This window comes from Acomys russatus, chromosome 21 (genome assembly GCF_903995435.1).
Source record: "Acomys russatus chromosome 21, mAcoRus1.1, whole genome shotgun sequence".
In the NCBI taxonomy this organism is placed as follows: Eukaryota; Metazoa; Chordata; class Mammalia; order Rodentia; family Muridae; genus Acomys; species Acomys russatus.
The window spans coordinates 56,806,955-56,818,958 of NC_067157.1; the positions used below are offsets into that span (position 1 = coordinate 56,806,955).

At 44.6% G+C, this 12,004-nt stretch overlaps 1 protein-coding gene across 2 annotated transcripts in view; it reads right to left on the reverse strand.

Annotated features, from left to right (window-relative positions):
• Positions 1-2,456: 2,456 nt before the first annotated feature.
• The window catches only part of Mpc1 (mitochondrial pyruvate carrier 1), a 363,284-nt gene continuing 353,736 nt past the window's right edge, over positions 2,457-12,004 (reverse strand). Inside the window, exons 2-4 of one of the 2 annotated variants that reach the window (XM_051164211.1) lie at positions 4,322-4,419; positions 3,303-3,435; positions 2,457-2,981 (exon numbers count right to left, since the gene is read on the reverse strand). In XM_051164211.1, the coding sequence (XP_051020168.1) occupies positions 2,957-2,981; positions 3,303-3,435; positions 4,322-4,364 (201 nt within the window). In that variant the 5' untranslated portion in view covers positions 4,365-4,419 and the 3' untranslated portion in view covers positions 2,457-2,956. The remainder of the gene's footprint in view (positions 2,982-3,302; positions 3,436-4,321; positions 4,420-12,004) is intronic. The other variant, XM_051164212.1, reaches the window with a different exon arrangement.

Genomic DNA, 12,004 nt, shown 5'->3' on the forward strand with positions numbered 1-12,004 from the left:
GGATTTACCACGGTGAGGGGTTTGTCCCAGGCTGTCCTGTACAGGAAGGGCATTCCAGGAGACTTGTGTTTGAAGATTTTATATTCCCTACCACAACTACCAGAGGAAACAATGATCTCTTGTTGGTCACCTCATAGTTCAAATTTTGTGATACCACAAGGTGGCACAATTTTGCCACAATAGCTGCAAGCTTTATATGTTTTATGGCAAACTCAAAATGTTCAATTGATTGTGGGCTCAATGCCAGAGCTCCAACTAGCCTGAGCAAAGCCCTGGGTTCAATCATGGCTGAGGATGCTGGAAGAGTGTCTGCCAACGCGTGAAGACATGTGCTCAAGTCCAACCACTACGAAAAGAAAAGCCCCATATATACATATATATGAGGATATACATACATGCATACACACACACACACACACACACACACACACACACACACAGAGAAACGATTACTAAAATCAAGTCAACTAATTATTCCTGCCTCCTTCCCACCAAACTTCTTTTCTCCCCTCCCCTCCCCTCTCTCTGTCTCTGGTGCTCCTTTTCTCCAGGTCCTTGTAAGTCTGCTCATGGCCTGATGTACAGGACTCCATGTAAACAGACAGGGAACAGAGAGTCCCAGCTGTCATGCCTAGCCTGAGTAGATGTTCTGTGCCCCGGGATGGTCTGGAAGGACAGATTCTTGTTAAACTCCAGCCAGCCAGGAAATCCAGGCACTACTGCTACTGTTATGAATCCTAGGTAACTATGTGAAAAACAGGATCTGTGACCCCCAAGGGCTCGCAGCCCACAGTAGAGAGCCACTGCTCTAATGGAACTAGCGGAAGTGGTGGTTTAGGCAAGGATTTCCAGTGATGGCGGAGAAAGCCATGTCTCAGATGGGCGGTTCTCTCAACGCACTGGAGAACAAGCAGCCCTGCCAGGAGACCACAGAACAGCGAAGTCTGCTGCCTGTAGGCCATGGAGTGTCGGCCAGACTGAGCTGAGGTGACTGTGAGCTGTCTAGGTTTCCTAAGGAAAGGGTCAGAGAGCACCCAAGCTAGTCCTGCTAGAGTCACCCTAACTACGACACCCCGTGAGTCCTCTCCTCAACAGGTGAAATCAAGGCTAACCTTGATGGTTCCTCTCCATAGACCTCTAGTCTGTAGGTCTCAGTCCCCAAGGAAACTAAGCTACCAGGCCTGTAATGCCCCTGTAATGCTGCAGTCTGGGCGTCTCTATCATCTAAGCAGGTGACTGTATTGAGGCTAGTAAATGTCTTAATTAATCCGACGCAATAAAGTGTCCCCAGGCACCATGCCAACTTGCATTCCCACTTATTATGTCTGTAAACTCCTCACACTGATCTAGACAATACCTAAGAAATCTCAGATAGAAATAGAAAGTAAAAAATGGTCACTGCACTCAGCTCACGCCTCTGAATGGCAGCTCCCTGAGTGTGGGGGGCATGCAGAAGGAAGCAACTGAAGAACCTCAGGAGCGTGACCCAAAAGCCAGCGGAGGTCACAGAATTATGAAACAAAAGGCCATTGATTTCTCCAGTTTCCTCCTGTGTCCCCTCCACACACACAGGGCAGGACTCCCACTGTGTGGGCGGCAGATTCTTGGTTGTACAGGAAGATTTCACAATTGTCACCTCTGCCCCAGAACCCTTCACAAGAAAATTGCCACTGGAGGTGAGGGCAACATGGCACTTGAGTTTTAACAATTGGAGTCAATATCCTCTTAGAAGCTGGTCACAACTCTCATTTTGTTATTAGAAATGAAAAATATTTGTATCCCCTAATTCCAGCGTCATGGGATGATGTAACTTATGATTTTAAGCTTGTTTATACACTGTCGGGCTTTTCCTCAGATTTGAAGTCTGCCCAGCTCAGTTTGCAGCTTTATTCTGTAGCCATTTCCTTTAACGACACCCTCTTACGGCAGTTGTTTACTTTACCTGTTCTTTGACACTCACCACAAGCTGTCCTGAAAAGGTTGGCTCTGGATTCTGAACCTTGAGATTGGACACCACATACTCTCTGATCTACAGACTGTTGTGATATCAAATGCTGTGATGGGCCCTCCACAGGCCTCCAAAGACAGAGCTCGGCAGCTCCCAGGATAATGGAATATGGTGGTCACTGTCTACAAATAAATCTTTTATTATTATGTCCTACATTTATTTTACCTATTTGTGTATGCACACTCACATGACCCCTGCCGCCACCACCACCAAAAAAGGGGTCTACTTCCTTCAGAAGACTGGGAAGGCCTCAGAGAGGACAGTGGCTTGGGCCTGTCACTGTGAACGACTGGGGCTGGAGCACTTCCCAAAGGAACGCCCTCCACCTTTTAGCTCCTCGTGTCATGTCGATGCTCAGGATGTCCTATTTCTCCTCAAAGTATCCTTCTAGATGCTTAGTCCCGGCTTCCTAACCAACACAGCAAGTTATAGACACACTCAAATAGCAAATGTTTAAATCATTTATTGCCATTAAGTTACAGATCTGAATTACACTGTATGGAAAACACTGGCACTTGTCACCACTGGAAATTACGTGTAGACATATGACCAACTCAGGGATGTACTGTACTGTAGTCGCTAAAGAAAAAGTTAAGGGTTTTGAATACTTAAGTGCTTATAGTTACAAAATTTTGTTTCCTTAGATTTATACTCAATCCCAATAGATAATATACATATTGCCGCAGATGGCTATAGAGAGAACCATCACTCAGAACTATTACATTAGGTGCATACTTCGAACTACTCTCGATGAAAACAAATAAGTTTTAGCATTAATAAGGCAGCCGAGAGTTGGGTTAGGGACTCCCACTACTCTATAATGTTGGCATGGTTATTAGACATAGCATCCGTGTTTTCCCCTCAGCAAGACTGTTCATGCTGATGTGATCTGTGGCTCGGCAGCGGTGGCTGGGGCACTGGCCCTTTCAAGAGCTGGTCCTTGCACGGCTATGCAGTTGCCCGCTTACTCATCCTGGAAACAATTTTAATGAGAAACAAATTCCTCTGTCAGCCTCAGTAACAATGGCACAGCATACTTTATGTTAATGTTTACCTGTTTTGTTTTATTTTATTTTTTGGTTTTTCGAGACAGGGTTTCTCTGTGTAGCCTTGGCTGTCCTGGACACGCTTTGTAGACCAGGCTGGCCTTGAACTCACAGAGATCCACCTGCCTCTGCCTCCCAAGTCCTGGGATTACACGCGTATACGTATGCCACCACGCCTGGCGGTTTACCTGTTTTTAAAATCAAGTTTCTTACTAGCTCCCCAAAACAATATATTGAAATTTGCTTACTCATAGTTGATAAGCCGGCCTCCCTGAATGAGCTGTGCTACTTCGTTTGTTACATGGCATGCAAACAGAAGCCAGTTTCGAGGCTGCACCTTGTAGGCAAATCTCATGAATGTCAAAGAGTAGCAACAGAGGGCTGCAAAACACAAAAACAAAGAACTGGATACGAGGCTGAAGGAAACAAAAGTCAATACACCCAATGCAGTACTGAGAAGAGCCTCTTCCACCCCTGCGCCCCAGCTACCACTTGTGAGCCTCTAAGGCTGTGGTTTATTACCTAAACATTAGCACATACCTACCAGCAGGGCTAATTGCAAATGAGTTCTCCACCCTTTTGCTGTGTGTGAGAGCTTTTTATATCAACCATTTGAAAGAATTGCCACTTAAACCTTTTCCTTCATTTGTATGCTCACATACTGGGGTTTCAAGTGGACTTAGGACCCCTTGTCTGATCAAGTTTATAATAAAGTTAGTTGGCTATGAGGATAATTGAAACAGCACACACTTGAGCCAGGCAGTGGTGACACATGACTTGAATTCCAGAACTTGGGAGGCCGATGCAGGTGGATCTCTGAGTTCAAGGCCAACCTGGTCTTCAGAGTGAGTTCTACTAGGACAGCCAGGAACCTGACTCAACAAAACAAAACAACCCCTCATACTTGAACTGAACATACTAAATCTGAAGCAAATGATTTTCAGATTTCCCAAAATCTTCAAATTACTATTTCAGACCTAGTAGTACTCTTTAATGCAGGCGCGCGCGCACACACACAGACACACACACACACACCTTTTTTTTCCAAGACAGGCTTTCTCTGGGCAGCCTTGACTGTCCTGGACTCTCTTTGTAGACCAGAGCTCACAGAGACCTGCCTGCTTCTGCCTCCCTGAGTGCTGGATTAAAGATGTCTAGCTCGTCCTTATAGTCCTCACGTGACTTCCTAATAGCACGCACAGCATGTGGTGAGATGTACACGGAGCGACACGTGTGTAGTGCCCTCCTCTCCTCAGTGTGCTCTTACCGAAAGTCATCCGCCCACTGATGATCTCTGGAGATTTCTTCATGTCATTGATGGCAGCAATGGGGAGACCCCAGTTGGCAACTGGGCCCCAGAAGTGCTGCAATAAATGAGAAAAAAAGGAGGGCAAAAGTTAGAGTGCAGCTATCAGCAGCTGCATTTCAACACCTTCAAGGACACAACATGTGGAAACGAACCCTCATGTTTGTGTCTTCAAGTTAACGAGTTACAGCTCCATGGTTTCACACAAGTGTAAACCAGTTCCCACCAGTTAGCCCAGAACTAAGAAGGGTCTGGCTGTGCTCAAGCTCCTTACTGATTTCCACATCACAAGTCAGTAATCTCTGATTACCCAGTTAGAGAACTGAAAATGATACCGATGTCTTTCATCATCTATTCTTAGATAATTTAAACCTTGTTATAACTATTGGCCACAATATGTTTAAATCTACTAAAATGTCCCCCCCCCAAGTTTTCATTAAGTGCACTATTAGTAAAACACAACTTAAACTGGACACTTTTTCTAAGGCAAGGATACTTTTGAAAAGTTTTTTGTTTGTTTTTGTTTTTCAAGAGACAGGGTTTCTCTGTGTAACCCCTGGCTACCCTGGAACTCACTCTATAGACAAGGCTGGCCTCAGACTCAGAGATCCACCGGCCTCTGCCTCCCAAGTGCTGGGATTAAAGGCATGTTCTACCACCACAGTGCAGCTTGATTTTGTTTTTGAGATAGTGTCTCACTATGGCATGCTGGCTAGTCTGGAACTCACTATGTAGACCAGGCTGATACCCACTCACAGAAACCTGCCTCCTTATGCTGGGATTAAATGCATCACTGTGCCTGGCTTAAAAGACGTGTTTAAAGGTCATGTGTATGTGGATGGGTATCTATAGGTCTAAGTATAGGTGTCTATAGGTCTAAGTATAGGTGTCTATAGGTCTAAGTATAGGTGTCTTTAGAGTTCAAAAGAAGACATCCCATACAAGTGGTTGTGGGCCACCCACGACGGGTGCTGAGAACTGAACTCAGGTCCTCTGCAGGAATACCTGCTTTTAACTGCTGAGCCCATGTGAGAAAATATTTTTTAGCCTATATATATGAACTTGGAAATCTATAGTCAGCGTCTCATACACTAAAAAACTAAGATTGTTTGAAAATACTTTTGAAGTAATATAAAAGAGTAGATCATTTCCTTCCATCTAAAACTATGTCCATCTAAAGTGACCAGGGTTAAATGGCCTTCACGGGACTGCAGCTGTCACAGTGACTGTGATGAATACAGACTATGAAATATATTTCTAGACTTTGCTTTGGGTAAAGTCATGACTATATTAAAATACCACAGGAAGTGGGAGAAAGGGCTACACATGAATAATTTGGGACAGCACTTGGCATGATAGGAGAACTCGTTGAAAGGTAACCTAGCATGCTTACATGTCAGTTGAGGCGCATGCCTGGAATATGTAGGCTAAAGTTTACTCAGCCAGCATGGCAAAGACGGCAAAGGTAACGTGGGTTGTAGTCTCCATAGATTAGGCACTGTTGGTCCAAAGAATCTTTGGGATTCTGTGCTGAGCAACTAGTTTTCCTGCAGTCAAGCTGCATGTTACCTACGTAAGGTGCTCACAGCTTTTGTCTTCATTCGTGTATTTAAACAGACATTACACCTTCATTTTTCCCTTATCTCCAGACCTTCGTAAGGATAACTACTTATTTCTTGTTTAACCTAGTGATTTCTTTTCCAACCTGTCTTTTTATTAGATGTTGCTTCATTTTCAACTCTGCTGCTCCATAATAATTTGTTTCTTTTCTCTTCTTTCTGCATCTGTTTCCATCTCTCTCCCATCACTCTCTCCACTCTTCCATCTCTCCATCACTCTCTCTCCACAATTCCATCTCTCTCCATCACTCTCTCTCCACTCTTCCATCTCTCTCCATCACTTTCTCTCCACTATTCCATCTCTCCATCACTCTCTCTCCACTATTCCATCTCTCTCCATCACTCTCTCTCTACTCTTCCATCTCTCTCCATCACTCTCTCTCCACTATTCCATCTCTCTCCATCACTCTCTCTCCACTCTTCCATCTCTCTCCATCACTCTCTCTCCACTCTTCCATCTCTCTATCACTCTCTCTACTATTCCACCTCTCTCCATCACTGTCTCTCCACTCTTCCATCTCTCTCCATCACTCTCTCTCCACTCTTCCATCTCTCTCCATCACTTTCTCTCCACTATTCCATCTCTCCATCACTCTCTCTCCACTATTCCATCTCTCTCCCATCACTCTCTCTCTACTCTTCCATCTCTCTCCATCACTCTCTCTCCACTATTCCATCTCTCTCCATCACTCTCTCTCCACTATTCCATCTCTCTCCATCACTCTCTCTCCACTATTCCATCTCTCTCCATCACTCTCTCTCTACTCTTCCATCTCTCTCCATCACTCTCTCTCCACTATTCCATCTCTCTCCATCACTCTCTCTCCACTCTTCCATCTCTCTCCATCACTCTCTCTCCACTCTTCCATCTCTCTATCACTCTCTCTACTATTCCACCTCTCTCCATCACTCTCTCCACTCTTCCATCTCTCTCCATCACTCTCCACTATTCCATCTCTCTCCATCACTCTCTCTCCACTCTTCCATCTCTCCATCACCCTCTCTCCACTCTTCCATCTCTCTCCATCACTCTCTCTCCACTATTCCATCTCTCTCCATCACTCTCTCTCCACTCTTCCATCTCTCTATCACTCTCTCTACTATTCCATCTCTCTCCATCACTCTCTCCACTCTCCCATCACTCTCCACCGATCTGCACTGTATGGTTGTCTTGATACCTACTTTATCATGCACAGACTGTGACGTCTGTAACAAAGCCTGAATAACAACAACAATAACATTATTATTATTATATTTTTATTTATTTATTTTAGTTTTTCAAGACAAGGTTTCTCTGTGTTATCTTGGTACTCCTAGACTCACTCTGGCTGGCCTCAATCTTACAGAGATCCACTGCCTCTGCCTCCTGAGTGCTGGGGTTAAAGGCATGCTTCACTACGCCTGGTCCAGAAGAATTATTCTAAGAGGGGCTTACCTCCCCTGACTATCTACCACCAGGTATAACCAGTCTTCTCCCAAAGACAGACAATGGCATAGAACTACAGCCACAGAAGTCTGAATGATAGTTAAATGATGGCAAATTTAAGAATAATAAGTTTTCAATTATATGACATGGAATTCTGAAAGCTAAAAAACACACAGAACACTATAGCATTGAGCTATATTTAGGAAATATTTAAACATATTCCCTAAAAACACAAAGGGTGCTGTGTGTAATGGTACACACCTCTAAATCCCAGCACTCTGGCATCTATGGCAGCAAGAAGGTGACTTTAAGTCAACACAGCCAGGTATGGCAGTGCACACCATTAGTGCCAGCTTTGGGAGGCAGAGGCAGGGGGATCTCTATCAGTTTGAGGCCAGCCTGGTCTATATATCAAGCTCCAGACCAGCCAAGGCTACTTAGTAAGACCCTGTCTTGAATGAATGAATGAATGAATGAATGAATGAACAAACGGATAGATAATAAGTCACCTGGTCTACACACATAAGGCAAAAATTATTTCAATACTTGTAATGCATATTTTGTATCTGGTACAAAATTTTAATTCTCTTTTCCTTGTTCTGAAATATGTATCTGGTACACACTGCCAGAGACTGCAATCAATTTATAGAAAAATAAGAAATTTTTGTGACTAGTATTTATCAAGTACATGGAAATGTTTTTACTTTGCTATTTTTATGGTAGCTATAAAAACTGCAAACAGAAACAAGCAGCATGGTGTGGGGTCTGTCTCTGTGTCTGGAAAGCAAGCCATGGGCACAAGTTGCCTACTGCAGGACGACCACTTCAGTCTGCTCCTTCCCTCTCCACCTCCTTCCTTTTTATCAGCTGCCAAGTTCTGAGCTGACTGTTGTGGACCAAGTGCTGCAGGTGTCTGTCTGTCTGTCTTCTTTTTCTTTTCTTTTAAAAATATTTTATTTATTTTATGTATATAATGCTCTATCTGTTTGTATACCTGCATGCCAAAAGAGGGCATCAGATCTCATTATAGATGGCTGTTAGCCACCAGGTGGTTGCTGGGAATTGAACTCAGAACCTCTGGAAGAACAGACAGTGCTCTTAACTGCTAAGCTGTCTCTCCAGCCCCACAGGCTCCTTTCTAAACACAGAGGCAGACCCAGACATGTGCTTCACCTACAGCTTACCACTTAGCATGGGAGTCAGACAGGCACCCCAACATGCCTCTTGTCTCTAACTCTATAAGGCAGAAAGTGCACAGGTGCCCAGAATGGCTAAAATTTTCTTACCGTGCTATTTTGTGGAGTCACCAAGGTTCAGATAGAAGAGACATGGAAGAAACAAAACAAAAAGAAAAATAATCAGATACTTCCAAACATTCTAGTACATTTCAAACTCACATGCAATTAAGCTTTAGTTGCATGCTAGTGACACAGTTTACGTTTTTGTCTGAGAATATCAAGAGCTGTATCACAGGCTGGCCGCCTGCTCAGTGGGCAAAGATGCTTGCCTCCAAGCGTAAGAGCCTAAATTTGATCCCTGAGACCCACATGCTGTTGAAAGAACTGAATCCCAAGTTGTTCTCCAATCTTCCTAAGTGTGCCATGACACACAAACCTCCTCAAAGTAAACATAAAACAGTCTTCTGGTTTTATTGTTTTGTTTTTAAAGAATCATATGTGCCACGTGTGGTGCACACCTCTTTAATCTCAGCACTTAGAAAGGCAGAAGCAGGGGGATCTCTGCGTTTGCGGCCAGCCTGGTCTACAGAGTGAGTTCCAGGACAGAGAAACCCTGTCTCGAAAAACCAAAAACCAAAACAAACAAAAAACAGGCGGATTGCTGTGAGTTTGAGGCCAGCCTGGTCTACAAAGGGAGTCCAGGACAGCTGGGGCTACACATAGAAACCCTGTCTCGAAAATACAAAAACAAACCAAAACAAGAAACAAACAAACAAAACAAAATAAAAAAACAAAAACCCAACTGCCAACCAAAAAGAAGAATCATACATAATAACAGGTGACATTAGATCTCTGTTCTATAACTTGGGCTGTGTGTATGATTTTAACTTTTCTACAAGCCATCTTAAGCACACAGAGCAGAGTACGGAGTGCACGTGTGTAAGTCTAGCACTCGGAAGGTTAGAGCAGGGGTTGTAAGTTAGAGGTTATTTAAGGTTACAAAGCAAGTGTGAGGCTTGAACTACATAGTGAGACCTGGTGAAAGATTATGTGTGAGAGAGTGATACAAATTATAAAGTTATCCTCACATGTAAAAAACATTGTAATATGAACATGTCAACATTAGAATTACCAACTAGCCAGGTGTGGTGGTGCATGCCTATCATCCCAGCACTCTGGGAGGCAGAGGCAGGTGGAGAGTTCAAGGCCAGCCTGCTCAACAAAGTGTGTCCAAGACAGCCAAGGCTACACAGAGAAAAACCACATACACACACACAAAAACTATCCATGAGCTATTTTACACACTTTTCTGTACTTACTATTTGAAGCCTAGTGTGGTTCTGCGCTTAATGAACATCAGTATGGGCCACAGCTCACATGCAGGCCAGTGTGGACAGTGCAACCTTGGAAACACGGCTGAGCCTTATTAGTAATAAGCTCCCATTATTATATAAAGCTAGTCTCATGAAATGAGTGAACAAATGCATGAATGAGTGGTGACATTTTCTTGAATGTTAAATTTTCTGTCTTTAAAAAATAAACACAGCCTTGGCTGCTCTGGGACTCGCTCTATAGAGGAGGCTGTCTTCAAACTCTTGTCTCCTGAGTGTTGGAATTAAAGGCGTGCACTGCTACTGCATGGCTTAAAGAAGATTTTTAAAACAATAGTTTTGCAGGAGAGACGGCTTAGCTAAGAGCATCTGTTCAATTCCCAGCACCACATGGTGGTTCACAACTAACTATAACTCTCGCTCCAGAGGATCCTGTGCCTGCCTTTGGCCTCATGTGGGCACCTGCAGGGAGGGGGTACACAGATGGACGCGTTCAGGCTCACAAACGTACACATTAAAAGAATCTTTAATCCAGGTGGTGGTGGTGCATGTCTTTAGGTGGATCTCTGTGGGTTCGAGGCCAGCCTGGTCTACAAAGTAAGTTCCAGGACAGCCTAGGCTACACAGAGAAACCCTGTCTCAAAACAAACAAACAAACAAACATCTTTTAAAAATGAAACAGACAAAACCTGAAAAGTGAGAGCTTGGCGAGAAAAGGGTTTATGTCATACTATGGCCTACAATCCATTAGGAAGGGAGGTCAGAGCAAAAACTCAAGGCAGGACAGAAGCAGAACCCCTGGAGCACTGGTACCGCTGGCCTTCATGGCTTGCTCACTTCTCACACAACCTAGGACCATGTGCCTAGGGTGGCACTGCTCACAGTGGGCAGAGCCCTCCAGTATCAACCAGTCATCTAGGAAATGGCCTGGGGCGGGGGGGGGGGGGGAGAGGGGGGAGCCTGGAGAGATAGCTCAGCAGCTGGGAGTACCAACTGCTCTTCCAGAGAACCTGGGTTCAAATCCCAGCACCCATATGGCAGCTCACAACTGTCTGTAACTCAAAGATCTGACACCCTCACACAGACATACAATGCACATAAAAATAAATAAAATTAAATAATAATAAAAAAAGAAAACGGTTTACAGGCCAGTCTGATGGGAGATCCCTCAAATAAGGCTCCATGTATGCATAGCAAGCAGCGGTGCGCAGCTGTGACCTGGCTGACTTTCTCAGGTCTGGTTCTGTGTGGTCTTACTGTGTGTGTGGGGGGGGTGGAGGCAGGGGATGTTCAGCTCTTGCCATCAAATAGTTTCTCTCACTTGAGGGGCAGTCTCGATTCTATCATTGGGTGATCTGCCTGAAAGTCCCTTGTTCCTGGAATTTTGCAACTTAGTTATCCTGATGTTGGCGTCCTCAAGCTTCAGAGGGGAAGAAGAAAGATTAGGTAACGTGGGTGACTCAGCTTTCTAGTACCAGTTTTAGGCTAACAGTCCTTAAATAATTAACATGTTTACTTGCAGAGCTAGGCAGGGGTCTGTGCTCAAGTTTAAGGTAGCAACGAACATGTATGCAAAACGAGGGCAAAGACGCTTCTCTGCGTGTGCATGCTTGTGTGCACATATGTGTAGGCCAGAGGGCAACCTCCACTATTGCTCCTCAGGAGTTTCACATGTAGTTCACTTGTTTGTTTGCTTGCGTTGGCATGGAGCTTGCAGAGCAGACTATGCATATTGGCCAGCAGACGTCAGGAATCTTCTGTCCTCACTGCCCCAGTACTGGGATTGCAGGTGTGCCACCACACTCAGCCCCCCTTTTGAGACAGGGTATATATATCCCTGGCTAGTCTGGAATTCACAGTTGCTACGTGGACCAGACTAGCTCTGAACTTGAAGAGACCCACCTGCCTCTGCCTCCCAGTGCTGGGTTAGGAGGGTGTGCCTGCACACTGGCCTTCATGCTGGCTCTTTTTAACTAGTCTAGTGATCAAACCTGTCTTAGCGTTTGTTACTGTGCTAAGTGAACCTTTAGTAAAGGGAAGAGCTGGTGCAGAAGCCGCAGACTGTGCTGCTCCTCAGTTTGCTCCCTCCC